Raw genomic sequence first — 27,153 nt, forward strand, 5'->3', positions numbered from 1 at the left:
AGTCGCTCATTGATTTCCCTGAGCACAGGAACTCAGCGGTGGAAGGAAGGCCAGACTGCCTTCAGAAGTAAGTACTTTTTGGAATATTCCTTATTGGTAATGAAGTACAGGAGAGCATACCAGGATCATAAAGCAAACCTTTGACCTTGCCTTTGGCCATCACATCTTCTGTCTAGTCCCTACCAGAGTAATGACTTTCTTCACTGCTAAATGCAAATTTGCAGCTTGCCCCATGATCAGTGACCCCAAGTCTCTGACCTGTAGCTTAAATTATGATGATGATTAACTCTCCTCCCAGGGCCCAATCCCTAACCTGTCATGTGAATGCACCATTATGGTGTTTGCTCGACCCAATCTTGTTCTTATCTCTTTCAGAGATGGCTGGGAATTCAGCTTCTTCGTGTTACAGACTGTTGTGACACATTGGCAGTGTCCCTGCATCTGACCTGGAGGCCCAGGTTCAGGTATCATCTTGACACAGACATGTGTCTAAACAGATGGAAATAAAGAAAGGAGCTGTGTCCACCAATGCTTTCAACCTCTCCATGCTTTCTCTCAAATTCTTTATAGTGTGTAAATCATCAGATGATAGAAGTTTGTTATTTGTGCCATCTTGTAGGGGGGCGTGGTGGCTCAGTGGTTAACACTGCTGCCTCACAGTGCCGGGAACCTGGATTCTGTTCCAGCCTCAGGCAATTGTCTGTGTGGAGTTCACACATATTCTATGTCTGTGTGGGTTTCCTCCAGGTGCTCCAGTTTCCTCCCACAGTCCAAAGATATGCAGGCAAGGTGGATTAGCCATGGGGTTACAGGGATAAGATAGTCTGGGTGGGATGCTCTTCAGAGGGTCAGTGTGGACTCGATGGGCCAAAAGGCCCGCTTCCACATTGCAGTGATTCTAAGATTCTATGATACTACGTCTTTTGAATAATTGGTCCAATCTGTAATAGGCTTTCTCCTTTAGAAATGAGTAGTAAGTGAGGTATAGATCATCATAATCTTGACAAAATTTATGCCTTTTTGTTCAGGTTTTGCTACTGGAATGTATGACAATGCTGAAATCTGTTTCTTCCCTTAAACATATTCAGTTTAGAGTTAAATTTCAAAAGTCTGAAACTAAATCTGTGGAGTCTTGGCAGTATCTTTACTAATTCCTTAGCATTCAATAGATGTTATTGAATAGAGTAATCAATTAATTGTAGCTTGTCTAGAACATGAACTGAAGACTGAAAACATAGTCAGCACTTTGACAAGGCGCCACACAAGAGGCTGCTAAATAAGAACCCATGGTGTTAGGGGGCAAAGTAATGGCTTGGATAGATGATAGGCTGATTGACAGACGGCATAAAGAGGGAATAAAGGGGTCTTTTTCAAGATGGCAGCCAATGACGAGTGGAGTTCCACAGAGGTCAGTGTTGGGACCACAACCATTCAGTTATGCATTAATGATCTGAACAAACAAACTGGGGGCATTGTTGCTACATTTGCAGATGACTCAATGAATGGTGGAGGGACAGGTGGTATTGAGGAGTTATGAGGTTGCAGAAACACTTGGACAGGCTAGGAGAGTGGGCAAAGAAGTGGCAGATGGAATACAATGTGGGAAAGTGTGAGCTTATACACTTTGGTAGGAAGAATAGAGGCATAGACTATTTTTAAAAATGGAGAAAGGTTTCAGAAATCTGAAGAACAAAGGAACTTAGTCCTAGTTCAGGATCTGTTAAGGTTAACATGCAGTTTCAGTTGGCAGTTAGGAAGGCAAATGCAATGTTGGCATTCATTTTGAGAGGGCTAGAACACAGGAGCAGGGATGTACTGCTGAGACTATATAAGGCTCTGGTCAGACCACATTTGGAATATTGTGAGCAATTTTGGATCTAAGTAAGGATGTGCTGGCCTTGGAGAGGGTCCAGAGGAGGTGTACAAGAAAGAGCCCAGGAAGGAGGGGCTTGTCACATGAGGGGCGGTTGAGGACTCTGGGTCTGTACTTGTTGGAGTTTAGATCGATGAAGGGATATTTCATTGAAATTTACAGAATGTGGGGAAGACGTTTCCCCTAGTAGAAGAGACTAGAACCCAAGGGCACCGCCTCAGAGTGAAGCGACGATCCTTTAAAGTTTTGAACGGGGTGGGCACATGGTGTTGCTGCATAGATCACCCACAATCTCATTGAATGGCAGAACAGTCTTAAAGGACTAAGTGACTTTCTCCAGTCCCTATGTCCATGAATGAGGCACAATCTGAAAACAGTCTGGGCCATCGGGTATTGGCTTTGAGCACATAGTGTGGTCATGGTTCTGAATTTGCACTTGATTTGGGTAAAAGATAAAACATCCCATTCTCCAGTGCCTCCAACTAACATTTCAATCCCTCAACTACACTGACTTCACAATCAATTCTTTGCTAAAAGTGAATCTATTTCTATGTTAAAACACACCAGCCAACTTTTTTCTCAAGCAGTCTGCATGTCTATTGATTCCTTTACTTAAGATTCTCAACAGCAGAGTTTAAGAATTGGATGAAAGAAATGAATGATCCATAAGAAAGAACACTTACTATTGGTTTCTCTTTATAATTTGTAACACATCATAGCTGAAACCTTTTAGTATGAACTCTGTCATATTATCTAACAAATGCCGTAAGTCCTCAAAACCATTGGATTCTGTGACTTATGTACTTTAGCACAACATCAGCGTTCTGACGACTATATTAAAATTCCTCAATTGTCCAAACTCCTAGGTAGTGTTACAGTTCTGTCAGTATCTCCAGTCTCTGCTACTTTGTATAGAATTGTAAACTAATTTCATAAGTCACTTGATTTCTTGATGTTACATAAATAAGAGTGTAAGGGTATGAAAGCGTTAATGTTGAGCAGCACGTTAAGCACCAACCAAATGATAACATCACATGGACTCAAGTGAGGGAACTGCTTTGGACCATGAAGAATGAAACCCAACATCAAGATCTCCTTCATAATCTTAGAGACAATGTTCATCTTACCAAGGTAACTTGTACCTAGTTGCTATCGTAGCAATAAACTGCATCTTGTTTAAGGCAAGAAGCCACTTACGATTAGATTATGAAGTGGTTTTCTTCAACCACATTAGACAAACCAGACCCTGTAGATCACAAATGTTAAGTCTGCTTTCTCTCTAAAGATGCTGCCAGACCTGCTGAGTTTTTTCAGCAACTTTTGATTTTGTTCCTGTAGATCACTTTCAGGAAAGAGGATAATTACAGCAAATCTATCAAATGTGTTCTGCATCAAGATGAGCTCTGGAGAGGGTCCATCATATAATATTTGGAATACTAACCAGTTTTTAAAAGAGGGTTATTTTCAGTTTTTGTTTCCTTGATTATGCATCAAACTATCACAAATATTGTATTTAAAATAGGTAATAAGAAACCTTATTAACACTATGCATTATTGTCCTGAAGTTAAAGCTTAACTTGCTATTAATGAAAATTGATGCAATACCCATTTTTCTCCTTCATCAGTGTTGATGTTGATTTTGGGAACACGATCTATCAGTTGAAAGAAGCGTGCCGCAGCTATTTTAGCTTTTGCATAGTCTGGGGTGTATGATGAGGTTCTTCCCAGTGCTGTACTACTAGTTACTATGGCAGAAATAACTCTGAAATAAAGTTACAATTGAATTTAAAGCTGTTAAACTTTGTGACTTACAAATGATACAATAGTTTTATTTAGAAAAAGGATAATTGTACCTGAATACTATGCTGAAATGAAGACTCTCAGCAACAACCAAATAACCACCAAATCTATATGATGCAGCATTGGCTAAGAAAATTACGGATTGGGCAAAGCCAAAACATAAGCCATAAACATTAGCCTTTTTAATTGCAGCTCTGAAAGGAGCTTCTAGCTGTGCCTGATACAACTGCACAAACATTTTCTCCTTTGCTAAGCCAGCTATCGTTCGGATGTTCCTCAGGGCTTCACTGGAAATCTAAAGAGTAAAAAAGTTATAAATTGAGAGTATGGTAGTTGGAATAAGACAAAATTTTGTGTGTCAAGAAAGATAATAAGCTGAAATATACCTGGCCTGCAACTTCAAGGGCTTGCTTATCCTGATTTGCAAATCCTGTTAACATTCTAGCTTGCAGAGCACCAGACAGTGCCAGAAAGGGTAGAAAACAGAGTATAACTAAAGTTAGTTTCCAGCTAAAGTAGAAAGCGATGATCAAGGACACTCCTATATTAGTAAGAGAATTCACTATCATTCCAATCTGAGATCCAGTCGCCTGAAAGAAGAGAAACAATAGAAAACCCATTGTAGAAATTGCAGCCACTAAACACCATAAACACCAGTTCATTTACATAAAGCTTACTTTTTTTTATTTTTTCATTTGTTGCCCATGAACTCAGCAGTTTGCTACACCATTTCAGAGAGCAGTTAAGAGTTGACCACATTGCTGTAGATCTGAAGTCACCGGTAGGTCAGACCAGGTAATGATGGAAGAATTCTTTTTCTAAAGGTCATCAGTGAACCAAATGGATTTGTCACAACAAGTGATGATAGTTGACATGGTCATATGCCCTGAGATTAGCTTTTAATTCAAGATTTTATTACCTGAATTTAAATTCTACCGGCTACAGGTGTGTGAGGGGATACGATGCATAGGCAGTAGGGTGGCAGGCATCCAACAGGGCAGAGGGATGCCTCTGATCAGAAAAAGGGGCCTGTGAAAGATACTTTCATACCCTTTTCTGCCTGAGCCCCCAACAGACATGCCAAACTTACCTCCTCCTGCCAGCCACAAAAGAGTAGCCAGGCAGGAAGTGACCCCCTAAGTGAGCATTAAACAGCCTAAACTGGCATGAGGCCTTGTCCGACACTCCGAAAACTATGGAAAGGTTGGGCAGTTGGCAGGAAAGGAACTCATGGTATTTTACAGCAGAGCACCATAAAATTCTGTTTCAAATTTCATCTCTTTGTACTATTCCATTAAATTACTAAATCTTGATCTCTAGCCACAGCTAATTTATATTTTGCAATTGAGAGTAATTTCAAGAGTCCTAAGAGCTGGGTAACAATTTCTTGTTGGCAGTGCTAGTAGTGCACTGTCAATGATTTTCCAGCCTTTAAACAATGTGTGAATTTCTGATCTGTGCTGCTGGTATCTGTGCTAGTAATCTTGTAGAATTGTCAATTCTCTCCTCTGCACAGACTCCACTGGCAGAAATTAGAAATTATTCAGAAAGGAGATGCATTTATTTGATCATAGAGATCCAAGACTATTGATTTGGGCAGCTTGGACTATTGTGAATAATAATCTACATCTCCCAATAATGACATAGATAAGTGATCTAATAGTGCAACCCATTTGCTTGGTGAGACCACTTGATATGGGGTAATGTGGGAAAATGTGGGGTTATGCACTTCAGCAGGAAGAATAGAAGAGTTGAATATTATTAAGATTGAGACAGACTGCAGAAGGTTGCAGCACAGAGTGATTTGGGGGTTCATTCAAGTTCAGCTGGTAATAGGAAAGGCAAATGGAAAATTAGCCTTTATTTCAAAGAGAATGGAATATAAAAGTGGTGCAGATTTTCTAAAACTATACAAGGCACTAGTTGGACCACACCTCAAACACTATGAACAATTTTAGTCGCGTTTTCTAAAGAAATATATACATTCATTGAAAGCAGTCCACAGAATGTTCCATAGGATAATCCCATGATTGGAGGGATTTTCTTATGTGGAGAAGTTGAGTAGGTTGAGCTTGTACTTATTGAAGTTTAGAAGAACACAAGCGACCTTATTGAAACATATAAGAGATCTGATTGGCTAGATCGGGAGAGGTTTAATGCTGGCCAGCCAGCAATGCTGGCATCCCATGAGTGAATTCAAAAAAAGGTTGTTTCCCATTGCAGCAATGTCTAGGACCAGAGGGCATAATCTCAGAGTATGGAGATACCCATGTGAGACAGAGATGAGGAGAATTATTTTCTCTCAGAGGGCAGTGAATCTATGGAATTCTTTATAGCAGAAGACTGTCAGGGTGGGCCACTAAGATTATTCAGGGCTGAGATGGAAAGATTTTTAATCAGTAAGGGAATCAAGAGTTTTGAGGAAAAGGCAGGAAATTGGAGTTGAGGATTATCAAATAAGGTACGATTTCATTGAATAGCAGAGCAGACTCAATGGGCCAAGTTGCCTATTTCTATTCTTACATCTTATGGTCTTATGTGATGAGGACTTCACATGGTTGGCATCTATTTGGCGAACATGTCCCTTAAAGATCTGCCCATATACTGCAGCCCATTGACAGAGGCATGTTCTTCAGGTGCATCAAACAGACTGAACTCAGCTGTGGCTGGTGACTCTGGCATGGCTTTGACTCTGGCATGGCTTGCACATCCTCACCAATGTTTCAATGCCACCTTGATTCCTGGTCAATAGACTATAACAACTGCCAGTCAACTTGTCTTCTCTTCGCTCATATGTCTTTGGTGTAGTTGTGACAGCATGTCCTGGTGGAGACCTTCAGGCACCTCTGAAAATAACATCTTTCAATATCACAAGCTCATCTCTGTAAGGCCAAAAGCATCTGTGGCATCTCTTTTATTTTGTTAGGCCATCTTCAAAGATAACCTACCATAGTGCCTTCAGTTGTGGGTCATTAGCACTTCTGAATTGAAGCTGGTTGCATTTATGCTGACCAAAGTGCAATAGGTTGGTTTTGAGCAAACCTTGCACTTGATGTCCATGCAGTCCATGCACTGTAGATCCAGTGGAACATCTGCATCTTTGTTTGGGTTTTGCAATCTGCTCAGTAAATCTGGGGTGTCTATGTGGTGGTGCAGATGACGCATTGTATTCTGTGTGTTTTCTGTTCCATTCATTTCCATGTCTTCCAACTCATGCTAAGATTTTCTTGTACATGAATGCTGTACTGGCTGGCAGGGTTAATTGACGGAATTGTGTCTTGTCTGAGGTGCAATGTGGCATTGCCTTTGAAACTTTGTGTGACATGAAACCAGGTTGTGTAAAATTGTTGTAAGCCTTGGACTGACATGCTACAAGTATACTTGGTCTTTGCCATTACAGGTACCTTGGTGATCTCATGGATGGTCAGAATATTGAGATTCATACATCCTGGTAGCTCTGTCATTGCAGGTCCATTTGTACAGAGCAGGTAAAATATTTGTGGTTTCCATCCCGATCTACCACAGTTGAATTGCATTGTTAAGTTGCCGTTTCAAGGCATGGGTGATATATTGCATGCAGTTAATTTAGTGGTTATCAGTGGTTGTTGAGTTGCGTCAATCCAGGTAGATAACCTTCAGAATTTGGTCTGGTAGGGTTTTTTTTTAAAATCCATTCACAGGATGTAGGCATATTTGACTAGGCCAGCATTTATTGCCTATCCCTAATTGCCCAGAGAGCAGTTAAGATTATACTAGTTCCCATGTAAATCTTGGTTTTGAGTGTGTATTAGCCAGTTTTCTTTGGGAAAATTACATTGATTTTTGCCAAAGCTTTTAGTTGCCTGAATTCATCCACAAATGTGTTATATTCACAATTTGGAAAGCTTGTTCACCCCCTGAAACAAACACAGAAAATGCTGCAGAAACTCTGAAACTGAAAGAAGAGTCATACTGGACTCAAAGTGATAACTATTTCTCTCTCTACACATGCTGCTGGAGCTGCTGAGTTTCTTCAGTTTTTTTTTATATTTGTTTCAGATTTCCAGCATCCACTGTATTTTGCTTTTATTCAATTGTCCATCCCCTGGTTAGAAGTTGTTCCACTCTGGATCTTGTCATGAGTTTTTCTTGCTGTTAATAGATCCCTGGCCCATTCCCTTGGTGCTTTCACTATATTGCTCTGCCTGTTTTCTATTTGGTAGTGACCCACTGTAGCCTCTGGCTGCATGTTTGAAGCTAGATTACTTGCATAGGTTTCATTTGGTACCTAATACTCTGCATTATTCTTGGAATGAAGGACAGGTTTGCAGTGAGTGCAAAAGACCACATTTACCAAACTGCTTGTGTGATTTTTATGATCTGGTTACCATGCTGATAGAATTGGCTGCATCCAGTGCTTGCAGGCATTGTTGTCTTGCTACAAGGACTTTGTATTTTCTTCTATCTGTTAACAGTGAATCAATTTTGCGACATTTTGTTTTGTCCAACAGGTCTTTTTGGAACTCCTCAAGAAGTGTTGAGGAAATTCATTATCCACTCAGTTCAGTTCTAAAAATTGCATTTGTTGCCTTTTTAATGGGCATTGACTGACAAACTAATCCAATGATTCTTATGTTTGTAGGCCAATAGGACATTAACTCTAAACAGTGAATTCCAAAATTGACACTCACATGCAGCTGATCTTCTAGGACTTTCCATTTCTTCATGGGATCTTTCTGGTTGTCTTCAGATAAGCCTGAGGACTTGACTTTGTGTAACCCTGCCTCACCAACTCCCATCAGTATTTTCACAGCTTCTCTAACAAGTTCTGCAACTAATTGATCTATGAAACTTAGCTGCATTCTTTGTTTAAAAAGTTTAAACAAAGATAGAAGATCTTGGCCTTCCAGTTCATGCCAGCAAATTTAGTACTTAGCTTTCTGCTTTCCTTTTGCCTTTTTCAGACACTATTGATATTCAGGAATTTTTCAATAATCCTGCTTCAATGAAAAATTCTGTACGTATTCTCTGTAATGTTCTGTGCTGCTTTTTGATTTTGCTTTTTCTTTTTTTTTAATTTTAATTAGTTTAAAGTTACACATGCTTATCTTTGCTTAGTACAGAGCTGACACCCAATGGCCCTTCAAATTTTAAATAACCATTGAGATAGTACAGTTTTGAATCAGCTGGCTGCCTCTATGGACCTGGCCAGCACAGATTTACTCACAGTATGAGACATCACCTGGATTATTGCGTACTGTTCTGGGGCACCACACTGTAGGAAGAACTCAAACACATTGGAGGGAGTGCAGAAGAGGTTTATAGAAATGGTTTCAGGTAGGAGAAACTTCAGTTGTGAGGATAGATTGAAGAGGTTCAAACTCTTTGGAGAGAAGAAGGTTAAGAGGCCTACCAATAAAAGCTTTCAAAATCATGAGTGGTCTGCAATGAGTAGATAGGTAGAAACCATTCCACTCATAAAGGACTGAGAATGAGAGGACATAGATATTCAAAGCGATTTTCTGAAATAGCAAATGTGACATGAGAAAAACATTTTTATACTGTGAGTATTTTGTGTCTGGAACACACTGCTTAAATGTATGGTTGAGGCAGGTGTAACTGAGGCATTCAAGAGGGTATTAAATGATCGTTTGAATAGATACATTTGTAAGGGTATGAGGAAAGTCAGGAGAATGGCACTAAGTCAACATCCTCGTTTAGAAAGCTGGTACACACATGATGGACTGAATAGCCTTCTTTTCGGCCATAGTATGTCTGTGAATCTGTTAAACTAAATCTTTGATTAAACCTTATTTTATTTTGTTTTCTTTACTGTGAGAAATTCTGGATTGCTGTTGTATCTTGTTTTCTGATTGGTCCATTAGTCTACAAGACTGTACAGCCACCTGATTTGTTTTGCTATTTTTCTTTAAAATAAACAACCACTGCTGTACGCTGTGTGGTACACCATGATTCTACCACTACCACAATGTAGCAATGATCCCACTCCTGACACCATGCAGTGACATTCTATTTATCACAGACATGGTACATGGATTCCATTTACTTGAAGATCTTTGATTGCTTTATTCATGATTACATAAATACTGACAATACAGACTATTCATGTAGAATATGTAAGCCATGGCAGCTGACTAATGAAGTTAGGCATTAAATAGCATTGGCATCATGAGAACAATAATCTATGGACTATAAGCGTGAATTGTTCGTCACTCATCTAATCTCATCTCCATTTCAGGCTATTCATTGATCAGTTTACTATTCAATAAAATCATGAAATCATGAGGTAGACCTTGTAATGTTTTGGACTTCTTTAATGTTCATTATGATTTTCTTCATATGTTTAATATTACAGGTGGAAATTACCGTAACTTACCCCTTGAACCTGTGAAGCATCTGTCGCAAGCCTTGTTGTTAACGTCCCAGGGTTGTTCTTGCGGTCATCAAACCAGCCAATTTCTTGTCCTAACATTGCCTCGAAACCTAACTTCCTTAGTCTTCGTGTCAGTTTTTCACCAGATTTGGCAAAAAAGTAACTCTGTACAAAAATAAAAGGAACCCATTTTGCAAAAGAATATATAGACTAAAATGGCAGTCAGGATAGAATTAAAAATAATAGAAAATTGAATGGCACAATGGAAGATTATCACTTTATATATGGACCAGGGATCAAATGGGATGCAAATTACTTATCCAAAATGTCAAATTCTTAACTAATGTTAATTTGGATGGATTATGTTGCACTCCTTTGAGAAAAAATTGAAAACACAAAATTGCCTAAAGTTCAATCGTAATTGGTTGTTTTGCTCATATTCTGCTCAAGATCAATAGTGGACATGCCAAACATGAATTTGAAGTATCAGGTTTTAAATCTGGAAATATGATATCTTGTTGGGGTGGAGTAATCATGTCTTTTAAACGTTGTAACTGTACCCACATCCACCACTTCCTCTGGAAGTTAATTCCAAACACGAACCACTCTGTGTAAAAAAAACTTGCCCCTCGCCTAACCTACATTTGATCTGAGGATTTTATTGCAGATAGTGAGGATGCAAAGCATGAAAGATCAATGGGCTCAACGGAGAAATCAGTAGGAAGAGTCTAGAATTGAAAAAGAATACATTGTCATAAGGAAATATGTCTATACCTGTACGAACTGTGTCAGAAATGATACCATTCCAACAATGACAAAAAATAAGCATATTGAATTGATCTGATTCCTTTTCTCTTCTTCACTTTGCATAGAAAATGTCTGGAGAAATAAAAGAGACAATTATTATGTTTAGTCCGAATTGTGTTATCCAATTAACCGAACAGTAAAATGGGAAGGATTTTCTTACCCCAAGTATCTGACTGAACAATAGTGCGTAGACTGGATTGACTCCACCATTAACAGCAGCACCAAGTGAACCAAGCAACATATACGGCCATTCAGCAACATTATATTTCAGAATTCTAGCCACTGGTGCAGGCTCAATATTCTCCTCCTCCTCTTCTGTAACCTTGTTGTAAAATAAATCTCTTTCAGATTATAATTAAAATGTCCAGATTAAATTTATAGACAATTTACTGGATGACAGCTATTAAAAAAAATCAAATTTTATGATGTGACAGAATAAGGAGAGTGTTGTAGTAGCAATAAAAAATGTAAATTTGCTGAACATAATTGTAAATTCAATCAAACCTCATCTGAATGCTCAGATGCCATTGATTCTTGAGTGTCCTTCAATTTTGAAGCCGATTTGTAATATTTGATAACTTTTATTTTTCACTTTAAGATTTACATATTAACTGTCAAACTAATGTTCAGATCATAGAAAACCAGAGTCACAAAGAGAAGATATTATATTAAATTCAATTCAACAAACTGTGAAGTGATTAATTTTGGTTGAAGAATGTAAATAGACAGTATAAAATAAAGAAAACAATTCAAAAGTCGGTACAGGAGTAGAGGGACCTGAGAGTATATGGACATAAATCATGGCAGTATAGATTGGTACAGTAATTAATAAAGCCTTTAGAATCCTGCGTTTTACCAGTAGGGGAATAGAGTACAAGAGCCGGGAAATTAAGTAAACCTGTACTGAATATTCGTTTAGCCTCAACTGTAGTATTGTGTCCAGTTCGTGGACATGTGCTTTAGGGTAGATGCAAACACATCACAGAGACTGCACAAAAGATTTACGAGAGTAGAGTCATAGAGATTTTACTGTATAGAAAGAGGCCCTTAGGCCCATTGTGGCTGCATCGGTCATCAAACATCCATCTATTCTAATTCCATTTTTCTGCACTTGGCCCATAGCTTTGTATGCTATGGCATTTCAAGTATTCATTTCGGGAGTTCCAGCCTCTACCACCATTTTAGACAGTAAGTTCCAGATATTTACAACCCTCTGGGTGAAAAAGAAATTTCCTCCAATACCTTGTAAAGCTCCTACTCCTTAGTTTAAAACTGTGCTGTCCGGTTATTGATCACTCTACTAAGGGGAAGGTTCCTCCCTATCCCCAGCCGAGGCGACATCCTGGTGAATCTCTTCTACACCCTCTCTAGTACAAGCACATTTTTCCAATAGTGTGACAGCCAGAACTGCACCTGTGGCTTAACTAATGTTATATATATAGCTCCAATATAACCTCCTTGCTCTTGTATTCAATGTTTTCATTCATAAGGGCAAGTACCCCATGTGCCTTCTTAACCACCTTATCTCCCTGTCCTGCACCTTCAAGAATCTATGGACATGCACACCAAGTTTCCTCTGATCCTCTGTACATTTAAGGTCTTAATAATCAATGTTACTCCCTTGCCTTGTCCATATCAGCCTCCAGTCTTCGTCTTTCCTCCTTGCCATTTATCACACCATTAATTTTGTGTCATCTACAAACTTACTGATCATTCCTCCTACATTCATGTCTAGATCAATAATATACAAAACAAACAGCAAGGGACACAATACCAAACCTTGTGATATAACACTGGACACAGGCTTCCAAACACAAATCACCCAAATCACTCATCCTCTGCTTCCTATCACTAAACCAATTTTGGATCCAATTTGCCAAATAGCCTTGGATCCAATGGGCTCTGATCTTCTTAACAGTCTACCATGCAAGATCTTGTCAAATGCTTTTCTAACGTCCACGTAGACTACATCAACTGCTATACCCTCATCTACATACCTAGTCACCTCCTTAGACATGATCTCCCCCTTACAAAACCAGCTGACTAGTCTTGATTAATTCTTCCCTCTCCGAGTGGAGATTAATTTCATCCCTCAGGATATTTTCCAATAGTTTCCCTACCACAAATGTTAGGCCTGCTGGGCTTTATTTCCAGCTTTATCCCTACCACCTTCCTTGAATAATGGTAACACCTTAGCAGTCATCCAGAATGGTTTCAAGGATGAGGTACTTCAGTTATGTTGAACCCCACAGTACCAAGCACGAGTTAAAAGATTTTTTTAATGATTCTTTTTAAGATTTTCTCTCGGGTTACTTCTTGATTTTAAAGGGCTATTTCTTGTTTCTCAGGAGTTTTATCTTATTCTTACTAACACATTTAATCATGTAGTACAATACTTTCTGATTTTGTGTGATATATATGTTATTGCAATACAAACAAAATAGAAGTAGAAGAATTCATCAATATCCTCAATAAGTGTCAATCACCCATTAAACTTAAAGCCGCAAGAAACAAGGCAAACAATTATTTCTTAGATACTACAGCACTCAATTTGGCACAAAACAAAAGACATACATGAGTAACAAAACATTTTTTAAAAAATAAATGACATACATTTCTACAAAAAGAAAGCCATCACACAGACTGGTGAAGTCATAGCTCATATATTGTCAGCGCATATGCACAAATCTAAAAAGTAGGCATTTAACCAAGCATTTATTACGGTTTTTACTGCATCTCTAATTTAAGATTAACAATTGATGTTGATAACAGTAACATCCAATATATTTGATCCCAAATGGTAGCTCTTGAATTTATGCAGTCTTGAGCTATGGATTCAACATTATTTTCCAAGCAATTCATTACCATAGTGATTTTAAATATTCCTGAATCCAGTTAGCTGAGTATTCTTTTGTTGACAGGTGGAACACTCTTCTTTCTTCTTTGCAACTTCCCTTTCCATTTCCCCATCCCCCTCTTGTAACCTGCTTCTTCCCCACACCTGTTGGAGCCTCCTTTTCTCCCTGACAGATGGTCTCCTATGCTTTGGCAAGAGGAACACCACCCTATCCCTGGCTTTGGATATAGAAACTCATGGCAACTCATGCATTCCCACTACTTCCAAATGCTATCCATTTTTTCTCAGCACCCCTAAGTGGTAGGCTGTTTCTCTCTTGCCTCTGCTATGGATAGGCCCATAAACATAGAAGAGGAAGACATCTAATTGGACAAGCAGATCCACACAGACTTCATTATTTTGACTTACAGGGTGACTCTTCTCTGATTGGTTGCCCCCTTGATTAAATTTTCCTGGATATTTGGGGACTTTTTTGGGGAGAATTTGTAGTTTGGATGCTGCTATTAACAACTTGGGAGTTATCATTGACCTGAGACTTTACTGGGCCAAACTTATAAATACAATGATGACAAATTCAGATTGAAGGCATTCTGCTGTAACTTATTTCTGGATTCTCCAAAGCCTTTTCACCATCAATAAAACAGGAATGTGATGGAATACTCTCTATTTGCCTGGATGTGTGCATCTCCTACAACATTCAAGAAGCTGTGCACCATCGAAGGACAAAGCAGCCCACTTGTTGGCACCCATACACCATCTTTATCATTCACCTCCTCCACTACTGTTCACAACGGCAGCAGTGTCTATTATATACAAGATGCACTGCAGCAACCCGTCCAGCATTTTTTGGCGGCACCTTCAAACAGTTAAACTGGACCTTGCAGCACTAATTTTCTCAGTGAAAGAAAAGTCCAATTTAAGGAGCAATTTCACATGGGTGAACTATGTTCTCTCTTCTTTCCATTCAGAAATAATTTTTTCTTCACTTCTTTATTTTGCTTTCTTATCTCCTTCCCTTCGATATCTCTAGTTTTCTGTCTCTGAACTCCCAACTCTTAGGTGCATTTTGTATCTTTGTGTAATTGTGAGTCAAAAATCCTTTCTTTTTTTTGTTAACATTTTATGTAAAATGAATATCTTCAAAGAGCATTTGCACCAAATTGAGAATAGATTAGTTCTCACATAGGATATACAATACAGAAACAGGCAAATCAGCCCAACTATACGGTTGATGCTCTATTAAAGCCTCCTCTCATCCTTTAACTTATTGTATCAGCCCGGCCCCATTCTCCTCTTTCCCCATGTACTTATCCAATTTCCCCTTAAATGCACCTATACTATTCACTCTCTATGATAGTGAATTCTATATTCACACCATTATCAGGGTAAAGAGATTTATTTTGAATTCCCAATTGATTTCTTGGTGACCACTTTATATTAATGGCCTTAGCTTTTGCATTCCAACACAAGTGGAAACAATTTTCTGCATCTACTCTATCAAAGATTTTTTTATAATTTTAAAGGTCACTCATCATTTTTTCTTTTCAGGTAAAAATTCTTTATCCTTTACCACTCATAACTAGAAAACCAAGCCAAGGCAATGGAAGATTGTGGCAGTGAACTGTGTTAACCAACCCATATGGAGTATCACATACTGACAGAGATGACAGATATCAAGTGGCAGGAGATGGAATATTGGGTCACAAATTTAAGACAAAGATAAGGAGGAATTTCTTCTCTCAGAGGGTACTGAATTTGTGTAATTCTTTACTGCAAAGGCTATCAAAGCTGGGTTGATAAGTATTCAAGGCCCAGATAGACATAGTTTTAGTCATTACAGTAATTAAGGGTTATGGAGAAAAGGCAGGAGAGTGGAATTGAGAACTAAATGCAATGTATGTTAGATTTACCTTAAATACTGCATTCTAGTTGTGCAAGTTCAAAGTTGAAAATGATGGTAAATACCTTTCCTCAAAATATTATATAAGACAATCAAAACATATTATTTTCTTTCTTTAAGAATAAAATGTAACAGAAATGTATGCATCAACTTGCTGAATTCTGATAAATTTACTGTGAACTCTGCTCATTGCCTGTATAATTCTTTTCCTGGAACACTTGACAATTAATCTTTTCTTGTAAACTTAATATCACAAGTCACTTTCCTTCTGTTCAAATAAGAAAACTAAAATCAGGTAACTGCCAATAGATTTTACAGTAAATTGATGGAATTTCCAACCTTTTCTTCATCACCAGGAAAGCCAGAGGAACGACAGACTGTTGAAGTAACCTCTCCAGGCATAGACAAATCAGTGAGTAGGTTTGACACCTCAGACCTGGAACGCTGGCGAATTGAGGATCTGCAGGTATTTAATAGATTCTAATATAGTTACATTTTCCAATATGTATCCTAAAATTGCAAAATGTTCAATTTGTTCATCTGGGAAGCATTATGAGAGAAAAAAAGGAATTATCTAATTGTCATTATCATTGTCCTTTGAGAATATTACAAATTGAAGAATTTAATCAATTTGAGTTCTCTACTGTTGATTAATATAAACGAAGTTAAAGCCAATTAGCTACAAATGTACATTTGTGCCAAAATATGCATTTGTGTAAAATCCTTCTTGATGCACACACAGTGTCTAAATGGAAGTTACAGGAACTCACTTACCTTTGTAAAGCTTGAATGCTTTATAATGCAAAGCTGAGGCATCATCCCTAGCATGCTGCTTTATTTATTGAACAGCTACTTAAAGTAGGCAATAGCCCAAAGACACTGTAGAAGGCCAAGCGTAGAAGAATTACATTGTATGCAAGCTTTTTCTGAAATATGAAAGGGCAGTGGTGAAAGCTAGTATGAATCCTGAATGGAGTAAGCATATTCCAAAGCTCTGAAAAAAGAAACCACCAATGGGACTTGGCAGAGACTTGGAAATTCACTGGCGTAATTGTTGGAGGTGGACTGGACAGGTGACCCCAGGTAATGGTAGTAACATAAAGGAGAAAAGAGGAAAGTCATCTGGGACCAGGGCCTTTTCTCCATTCTACTGCACACAGCAGGTGTGAAAGGGACGTGCAGTGGCAATCCTGGTAAGTTCATGAGAGATAAGCTTTTCATAAAGCTGAATATGTTGGAAATACTCAGCAGGTTGAATGATATCTGCAGAGAGAGAATCAGAAACAATTCACTGAGCTGAATCATTAAATTTGTTTCCTTAGAGGTGCTATCTGATCTGCTGAGTATTTCCAGCAGTATTTTTTATTTTGGATCTCTAGAAAGGGAAATCTTTGGCAAGATAATGAAGTGACTCCCAGACTTACAGACAGTATTGTCTAACCTCCTGGAATGGCTAGGTGATTATTGGAATCAGTACCAATCTCCCCGTGACCAAAGAAAACATTTGGGGATATTGGAACAAGTTGCTTCCTTGTTTGTCAGTATCTATACTGTGCATGTGCAAGATGATGTTATCTTGTCCTTTAACATCAGTGGCAAAGGGAGAAGGGGAAGTGAGGGGAAACTCTCTTGGTATTACTTAGTCTGTTCCATCAATAATACAAGTAGCAGACACTGCTTGTGTACATGTATGGGGCTTGTGCCCTCAGTGTTTTGCTTGTGGTCTTAATAATTGTAACCTTCTTCAATGGATTGCTGGAGGCTGTTCAGAATGGACAAGGTAATAGGGTACATCTTTTCAAAGATTTTTGATGAGGCCAGATGGGGTCTTAATGCCAGCCTGTTTTTAATGGGAACATTGTTGCCAAGGAACCATATTTGCTGGCTGGTCTATGTCAAAAAACTGACCACCTGAAACTTACAGATTGTGGTAGTGTATCCTTTTGACAGGAATAGCTCTAACTTTGAGATAATATCTCCTTGATCTCCCTCATCAGAAGCACCTTCTCATTCCATGCCACCATCCCTTGTCCAAATGTCTGCCAGAATAGGCTGCGTTTGCTGACACCAGTGCATATGCACTTTAAATCACACATGCTCATTTAAATATATGGCTTAAGATCCAGGAGAGAGGAGAGATTTTGGGAGAGTGAAAGGAAGGGTATGGATTTTGGGATGGGAGGTAGGAAGTTCTCTAACTCCCCTCCCATTCATCACCCTTGCTCCTCACTCATCCTTCCCTATTCTCTTCTCAGCTCATTCATACTCCTTCTCACTCATGCCCCCTCCTCCTCACTCATTCACCCTGATTCTCTCTCCATTGTCTATCCAATATTCCATCCATCCATGCCTTGACTATCTACCATTGAACTCATTTCAAAAGTTTGAATGCTTTTCATGTCACATGTGCCTTCAATGTGATAACATAGTGTCTGGAATCATGCACATCCGCATTTCTGAATCAGCGCATGTGTAGCTGTCTACAGTTGTAGATGTCAGCAATTGTTCCGTGAGGATATTTCCAGTCATGGTTGGCAACCATACTCATATGCACATTTCCTTGATGCGAGGGATTGCACTGGAGTGTAAGTTTTTCAGCAGCTGGCATTGTAAGGTTTTGATACAGATACCCAGACAAAAATCTGAAAGCTGTCAGTAAGCACAGCTCGACATCCATTTATGTACATGCATTATGAAATTTTATTTAGAGAGCAAAACAAGGATATGGGGCATTGGCACTGAAGAGTATCTGCAATATTAGAGCTGAATCAATCTAGAATTATTAGGGAGCTTAGAAATGATCAATCAAACTTAATGTGCCCTAAAATAGCAATTTGGTCACTTATAAAATTTTGTTGGTAATTTCTTGAAATAATGTTCCATCAGTGAGCACTTTATTAAATAACCAAGAAAAATCTTCATACAAGGTGTCCATGCTATAATGTTTGCTTCTTACCGTAAACTTGCTTGATAGCTCCCTCTTGTGAAAGATTGTTGCTTTTCAATTGTTGGTTCTTCAGCAGGATCGTTTCCTGCCACTAAGAAATAAGTAAGCATGGGAAATTAGCAAAACTAGTTCGCCCATCAATAGAAAATTAATCATTGACTGTTTTTGTTTTCAACAGGAAATAAAATAATTGTTGCACAAAAAAATCTTACTTTGCCTTGTTTTTCCATTGAGAGCTTTATCTCCCTGGCTTTGCAGAGTTACTAAAGTGAAATAAACCCCTTTTCTTTCAAGTAGTTCTGCATGTTTTCCCTGTTCTACAGCCCTTCCATGTTCAAAGCCAATTATCACGTCCGCATTTCTTACTGTGGATAAACGATGTGCGATGGAAATCGTTGTTCGACCCAACCGAACCTTTGCACAAAAATGAATTCAACATGCTTTCAGAAATTCTGGATTTAGTTTCTTTCAGATAATAATTAAATATAATTATTTACTTCATTAGTTAACTTATATAAGGCAACAGGTAGCTGTTCAAAAAATCATACAGAGCAACAATAAGAACATCAGCAAAAACAAGAATCCTTTATACCACAACTTGAAAGTTGAAATACATCCAAACATGTTTATGAAAAGTATAAAGAAAGAAAAAAATAAAGGCAAGAAGTGAATAATGAAGATGAGTCACCAAAAATGTGATCAAATAGACTTACAGAGTAAGCAGGGGTAGAAAGGCAGTGTCAATACAACGTGGAGCTGGAGGAACACAGCAGTTCAGGCAGCATCAAAGAAGCAGGAAAAGTCGACGTTTCCGTTTACACCTTTCATTACAGAGGCAGACAGGTTTGGGGAGAGAAGGCATGGAAATGAAGTCAAAGCAGATGAAGATGCAACCACTGACAACAGGATGAAGAAAAGGAGTGTGCTGGGTAAGTTTTCAATAAAGGCCAGGGTCACAAGAATAAAGGAACCAGGCAGGCTGTAAAGCTGAAATAGCTTTAAGCGGAGATGTCAGCCAATGGTTTTTCTGTATCTTTGTAATAAAAACACACCTTATCCAATGCACTTTGAACAACAGCCTCACTCTCATTGTCTAGTGCTGAAGTTGCCATGTCTAGTAACAGAATTTTGGGATTTCTCACAAGAGCTCGAGCAATAGCAATGCGTTGCTTTTGTCCTCCACTCATTTGGCCTCCATCTTTACCAACAAGGGTGTCAAATTTCTGAAAAAAAATATGAATTGGGAAGTAAAGGTGGAAATATTCAAACATAATATCTATGGGAATGGTATATGTATTTAGTTGAACACCCACACTATGTAAATCTGATGCACAAAACTGTCAATGTGGGAAATGGGGAAAATGGCACAACAGTGTCAATGGCTTTCTTTTTCGGGGTTGACAAGTTGTTTTAGCTAGGGAAAAGCAGAAGGAATTTCACGTGGCTCCTAGACTACTATATCTGAAACTGACTGGTAGGATGTGGGCGTCACCATCTGAGTCAGGTTTATTACTCAATGCTAACACTGTGGTAACAGCTGGAAAATTGGACAGGATCTTCTAATTTTGTTTTCAAAAGTGGTGGTACATGCAAAATGCTACCAAATCCTCCAACACACCCACCCACCAATTACCACCACCATGAACAGGTACATCCAGTGTCTCCTTTGTCTATCAGGTACCGGGCGTCTAAGTGATCATCTTGTTGTCTTATTGCTGGATCACTTCCTAGGGCAGTGATGCTCTGCCTTACCTGCAGTTTCCAGGCAATCAGAAGCCACAGCACCCCATCACAGGCAGTGTTGCTGAAAGTGCAGCAGTGCAGATGTCTAGGAGCAGTTGGTACAGTTGGTCACTTTTAAGGAGGGATTCAGTGTGGAGATCACAGAAAGAGGGAGGATTTCTGGATTGCGAGAAAGTGTAGTGGGGTGGATTTCAGCAGCCAAACATTGATGTTTATCCATGCCCTGATTATCCTAAGATTGGAGCGCCCCAAACTACCTTGCCCCCATAACCCAATGGGCAGTCTGTTCTGTTTTACTTGTCAGGAAGGCTGCCAAAGTTATCACCTGCCGGGAATGGAGTTGATTATTAATTGACCACGTAGGGGCCTCATCGACAGCACAGCAGGAAGATGCAGCTTGGGCCTTCCTACTCAGAATCTAATTCCTGTAGTGCCAGGAAGTGGGAGTCTATCTCCTGATTCTAACCTATCCGATTACCTCCCTTACCACCACAGGTAGATTCTACTCATTGTTTCCCCACCCTCAATATTTGGAAAAATATTCATATATTCAGCAATGATTAAATTTAATACAACAGGTATTTGTTTTCAGAAAGTGGCACATCATTCAAATATTCTGTGCTGCAAAACTATCTTGGCTATTGCCAAAATATATTGTCATAATTGAAGTGAAGTCACTTGACTTTAACACTTGAGACTTATATGGACTTAAAATAGTTTTAAAATAGACTCATTTCTTCTGGTCTTATGGACACCAATGATTTAAAATAGCTACTGTGATCACCTAACAGGCTCAGGAAACCTGCGTGGAATCAATGAAACTGGATGCATTAGAATTACCATTTTAATTAAGAGTCACTGAAACTCAATGAGGTGTCAATGAATTTGCATCACTTGTTTTAGTGACACTTTCATGACAAATTCATGCATTGGGAGATGAAAGATTATCTGTGAAGTATTCAGTTTGAAAAAAAGGTTATGAAGTTACATTTGGGTTATTAAAATGAACCTTGTCAGTAGTTTACTTTTGAGCAGCAGAGAAAGAAAGCAACATGGACTGATAACAGCAAGAATGCTGAAAGCTCCTTTCTCCTCCTCCCCTCTTGACCTCACAACCCAGTGCCTGGTGAATAAATAACTAAGAACAACAACTATTCACTGAGAACTCAAGTTCAAGCTTCACTACTGCTGAAGAAACAAATTGACAGGACTCAGGTTTAAAATCCAACATCTCAAATACGCAAAGAATTTTAAACTGTGATGACCTGTACCTTTGTGTCTGAATGGACATCCCCTTTCTTTTTAAGATTGTAACCTGTTTTGTGTGTTTTTGATGTCACATTTTTATTATTTTTTTAAGGCTAATAAAATTCCTCTTTTTTCACTCAATAAAACTTTGGAATTTACACCTTTATAAAATGGAATTAATTACTTTTTAATTAAAGTGTCACGGCCTGATTGCTGTGCACTTACAAAGAAATAGAAATATTTCTTTTTATAAAGGGTCTCTGGATCTGAAACATTAACTCCAGTTTCTCTCTACAAATGCTGCCAGACCTGCTGAGATTTTCCAGAAATTTCTGTTGTTGATTTTTTTGAATATTTGTTGTGACCCACTGAGAGTAGGTTTAAAAGAGAGAAGCTGATCATCTTTCCTTACTTATTCATAATAATATAAAGAACCTAATATAAGAAATAATATATTCTGTCAATATCTTTAACTAAATATATCACAGAATTTAATAACAAAAGTCAGTTGAATATAAGTGATTGTTAGTATATTGTTTCCTCACTTTCTGTATGATTGGATATATTGTAGGGAATATTCTATGTAATAAAACAATCTAATGTGTCCCTCTTCATTTAAGAGTAGTGATAACAATCTCTCAGATCCAATTTATAAAAGTGTTGTGCTGAAATATTTTATAAATGCAAGAAGGAAAAGTGGTTTATGATCCTATTAACTAAAAGTCCTAATATGCTTTTTTTTGGGGGGACTGTTTTTATCTTCATCAGTGTTTTAATATCTAAATCTATACTTGTTCTTCACAGTTTGGAATGAAAGGTAAGGTAAGATTAAATTCATTGCCTGGGATATATCCCATTGAACAATTACAGTATTGGATAATATTTACTCTTCCAGATGCCAATAATACTTGTTAGATGTTACCTGTGGTAGTTCCATAATGAAGTTATATGCATTGGCCTCCTTGGCTGCTTTGATAATCTCATCCTTTGTCAAGCTGTCACAACCATAGCGAATGTTCTCTTCGATGGTGGTAGCAAACAAGACAGGCTCCTGTTCAACAATTCCAATCAAAGAACGCAGCCATTGAATATTCAGAGAGCGAATATCATGGCCATCCAGAGTGACCTGCAAGAACAAATCAAATTTATTACAACACAATATCCTTGATGCGTTACGTAGTCAAGAAGTTAATTTAAAGTAATCTTATTGTTTCAGATATGGTCTATAGATGTTAATCTTGTTTTTAGTAATAAAGTGTAATATTTACTTTACTGAATATGAGATGATCTAAATTGAATCATAAGTATGCATAAAGTTTTGAATAGTCATTTTGTCTAATAAGTACACAAGTTGTATCTTTGCAAGTAAAATTTAAACTAATTTAAGATTCCCTTCCCAAAGAACAAAGAACAATACAACACAGGAACAGGCCCTTTGGCCCTCCAAGCCTGCGCCGCCATGTTTTGCCCTTCCATACTAAAACTGTCTTCACTTACAGGCTCTGTATCCCTCTATTCCCTTCCTTTTCATGTGTTCGTACAGGTGCTTCTTGAATGCTGCTATTGTGTCTGCTTCCACCACTGCCTCTAGCAATGCATTCCAGGCACTCACCACCCTTTGTGTCAAAAACCTGCCTTGCACATCTCTTTTAAACTTCCCCCCTCACACCTTGACCTGTGTCTCCTAGTAACTGACCCCTGCAACCTGGGACAAAGCCGCATACTTTCCACTCTAGCCATGCCATTCACAATCTTATCAACTTTTATTAGGTCACCTCTCAACCTCCTGCACTCCACTGAAAACAAATCCAATCTAGATAACCTTTCTTCATAGCTAAAATCCTCCACACCAGGCAACATCCTGGTAAACCTTTATTTTGTACCCTCTCCAAAGCATCCACATCCTTCTGGTAGTGTGGTGACCAGAACTGTATTCAACATTTGTTCATTCATGTTCTGAGGAAGGGTCACCAGACTCAAAATGTTAACTCTGATTTTTTTTTCACAGATGCTGCCAGCTTTTCTAGCAACATTTATTTTTGTCCCTGATTTACGGCATCCGCAGTTATTTTGGTTTTTGTTCATTCATTAACTGATTATTGCTTTGTGAAAAGAAATTACTTGCATTTACTGCAACACCACTCCTACCTTCAGCATATCACATTATACATAACAGCAAATAAATTATTTTTGGATCAAGGTTATTGCTTCTGCACAAGCAATTTGTGCGCAATTAGATAAATGATTAGCTAATGCTATTTTTTTTGGCATTTTGGTTCAGAGATGACTGTGGTTCAGGATATCAGAAAATTTTCTGTTCTTTTTTGCAAAAGATACCATGGAGTCTTTTACATGTACACAAGCAAGCCAATGAGGCCTTACTTTAATGTGTCACCCGAAACAGTGCAAAACTTCCTCAGTACTTCATTAGGTCATTATCTTAAGATGTACGTTCAAGTTCTCAGCAAGTGAGGAACAACTCCACATCTTAATGAGACTTGTACTATTTAACTTCATGTTTAGTTAAATGAAAATTGGTTCGGAAAGGAAATAGATATTTTTGGGGATATAACCAGTAATTTGTAATTTATGTTCACCACAGAAAAGGGAAGATAATGCAAATGTGAAACATACTTCTCACACTGCATTGCTATAGGGTCTGACTACCTTGTCTTACCTTTGTGAGCCTGAGAGATCATTCATTTTTTCTAGCTTATAATTGCAGCAAAAGATTTTTATGCATTTGCTAAGCTACCTCCAAGCCGTGTTATTAAGCCATTTTTTGTTTGGCCTTTCTCCACAGCTACTAAATAACTGTTCCCGTGTTCCCTTGTCTGGACCAATGATTTTTTTGGAGGAGTCTAAAAACTCAGAGGCTGTGTGCCTTGAATATGCCAACAGCCAATTCTTATTTTGATCACAGTAAGCTCCTCTTAGTTCTTACACCTTATGTCTAAGCTTGACATACAAATGATGAATGATAACAACCCCAATACAGGAAAATGTAATTAGATAATAGTAGACCTGTAGCTAGAAGTGCTGCACTGACACATGTACAGTGGAAAACTAACCACAGAATAAAGTCAAGACCAGGAACAGGAGGAATAAATTAGTAATCTGAGAAAAGAAATTATGTTTAAATGGCACACTGCAGGCATGAATAGGAAGTGAACATCTATATGTGAAAAAGTAATGATGTATTCTGCAACTTGTAATATTTCAAGTGACTATGACTGAAAACTACGTGAAAAAATATCTGTATGATAATAGACAGGCAAACATACATGTAATTTTCTATTCATTTATGATTTAATCAAACAATTTAAAAGCATACCATTCCTTGTTTAGGATCATAGAATCTCTGAATGAGCTGCACTGCTGTGCTTTTACCAGACCCACTTGGACCAACAAAGGCTGTTGTTTCACTTGCTTTAATCACCATACTAAGTCGATCAAGAATCTGGGAAATGTATGTACAGCACATAAAACTAGAGTAAAGACAAGTTATAAACCTCATGAATAAAGCAAATAAATCATTTATGCAGGGACGTATATGCCACCAAAGAGTAGATCTATAATAATGGTGTGTCTTTAAACGTTAATTTGTTTGCAATTTAATTAATGAGCATTATGGTGATTAGCACATTCACACTGCTTCAAGAATGCGTTGACTGTGTCAGTAGAAAAACAATCAAAGATGCTGTCATACACTTCCTGCTCATTGGTTTGAAAATGCCATTGATGGTAGTGATTTGGTCATTTGTCCAAACAAACCATGCACCCACTATAACCTGGCAAGAACATTAAAGGGAGAAAATGTTTCATGTATGTTAGAGGTAGTAGCCATGGATTCTCTCAATGGCCATTGTCCTGTTCTATAGAATCCCTACAGTGTGGAAGCCCAACGAGTCCACACCAACCCTCACAGCATCCCACCCAAACCCATCCCCTATAACCCCACCTAATCTACACATCCCTGAACACTACAGACAATTTATCATGGCCAATCCACCTAGCCTGCATGTCTTTGGACTGTGGAAGGAAACCCACACAGACACAGGGAGAATATGTAAACTCCACACAGACAGTCGCCTGAGGCTGGAATTGAACCTGGGTCCCTGGTGCTGTGAGGCAGCAGTGCTAACTACTGAGCCACCGTGCCACCTAAAGAAATTGCTAACTATGCGTTCTCCTGCTGTTTACGTGAAGAACACTTAATTACTTTGATCCTTGCATCAGTAATTATTTCACCATGACTGCAAAACATATGTCACCAATTTTATAAAAAAGAACTAAACAAATCACTTTATCTAAATACCTTAACTTCTGGTCTGGAGGGGTAATTGAAGGTCACGTTGTGGAATTCAATATCACCTTTTACTTTATTGAGTTTGTATCCTTCTTCTGACATGCAGTCAATCTCAGGCTCCTACGATAAGTAACAAAAGTTAACTTATTAATCTAGTTTGCTGAGTTCATACTATTTTGTTCTGATTTAAGACTTGAATAATAATAATTGAACTCACTCGGTCTATAGTTTCAAATATATTTGTAGCAGCACCACGGCCAGAGGCAAATGTTTCCAAACAAGGTGAAGCCTGACCAAGATTCATAGCAGCTACTAGTACTCCCAGAAACACCTAAGATAAAATAAACCGTTTAAAACTCACTGTAAATGGAACCTTGACCTATGAATATTTATTAAATCAGGAAATAAATCTGTATAAGTAACTGGCATTGAAAAATTATTTTTATTTAAAATGATGAATACTGCACTAACCTAATTTCACTGGTGGAGAGATTTGTGTAGTGCTCGAATCCAGCATAAAATAAACATTGCTGCTACAGCATGCTCTAGAATATACTGGACTGATGCTCACTGCAAATTGAGCCTCCAGGGCACTTTCAAATAATTAGCAAGCTTCATGCTTCATGCCTTCAGTCAGGATCGGAAGAATTTTAGTCCGTTTTGATATTGAGCCAGCCCACACAGGTAATTTCTGGAAGGGATTGAGGAGCTGAGCAAGGCAAGCAGCAGCATGCCATATGGTTATGAAGCAAGATGAGTCATCTTTTGGTGCCTCGGAATAAAAAGGATAATCAGCAATTTGTGGGCAGTCCAATGAAGGAATGGTTTGGCCACCAAAAACTAGTAAAACTGAATAGAGTGCACCTGGTGTTTGCTCTGCCAAGTTTGGAACAACAATGTTTGAAGGCTGATTTGCATAGTCTAATGCCTATTTCAGGCAGAAACTCTAGATGCTTAAAGGTTCCCAGCAGACTTTGAGGGAGACTGTGTGCAACAGAGTGGAGTAATCCATTTAAGATTTCATTATTTTTGAATTAAAAACACCTGTGCAGTCAATTAGACTATTGTAATATAATGATGTATACCCAATATTTATTTAAATAAATATGCAACAATTTCTGTTCTAAACAATAGATTATAAGTTATGTATTAAATCGTAAGACTGCTAATGAGAAACGCTTGTTTTACAAAATAGCAACATCTATCACAGTTGTCTGGCCTTGGTCCAAAATTTTCTTTTATATTCATAATGACTTCATCAAATGCCAATAATTGAATATTTTTCGATAAACATAC

At 38.2% G+C, this 27,153-nt stretch overlaps 1 protein-coding gene across 1 annotated transcript in view; it reads right to left on the reverse strand.

The window, feature by feature from the left end:
* abcb11a (ATP-binding cassette, sub-family B (MDR/TAP), member 11a) overlaps positions 1 to 27,153 on the reverse strand; it is an 80,887-nt gene that overhangs the window by 15,314 nt on the left and 38,420 nt on the right. The window contains exons 11-24 of the mRNA XM_048598821.1: positions 26,075 to 26,188; positions 25,867 to 25,977; positions 24,883 to 25,008; positions 22,471 to 22,674; positions 19,610 to 19,780; positions 18,770 to 18,971; positions 18,567 to 18,648; positions 15,950 to 16,070; positions 11,014 to 11,175; positions 10,821 to 10,925; positions 10,050 to 10,211; positions 4,060 to 4,263; positions 3,727 to 3,968; positions 3,479 to 3,635 (exon numbers count right to left, since the gene is read on the reverse strand). Of these exons, the coding sequence (XP_048454778.1) occupies positions 3,479 to 3,635; positions 3,727 to 3,968; positions 4,060 to 4,263; positions 10,050 to 10,211; positions 10,821 to 10,925; positions 11,014 to 11,175; positions 15,950 to 16,070; positions 18,567 to 18,648; positions 18,770 to 18,971; positions 19,610 to 19,780; positions 22,471 to 22,674; positions 24,883 to 25,008; positions 25,867 to 25,977; positions 26,075 to 26,188 (2,163 nt within the window). The remainder of the gene's footprint in view (positions 1 to 3,478; positions 3,636 to 3,726; positions 3,969 to 4,059; positions 4,264 to 10,049; positions 10,212 to 10,820; positions 10,926 to 11,013; positions 11,176 to 15,949; positions 16,071 to 18,566; positions 18,649 to 18,769; positions 18,972 to 19,609; positions 19,781 to 22,470; positions 22,675 to 24,882; positions 25,009 to 25,866; positions 25,978 to 26,074; positions 26,189 to 27,153) is intronic.

This window comes from Rhincodon typus, chromosome 7 (genome assembly GCF_021869965.1).
Source record: "Rhincodon typus isolate 14 chromosome 7, sRhiTyp1.1, whole genome shotgun sequence".
Taxonomy (NCBI): domain Eukaryota; kingdom Metazoa; phylum Chordata; class Chondrichthyes; order Orectolobiformes; family Rhincodontidae; genus Rhincodon; species Rhincodon typus.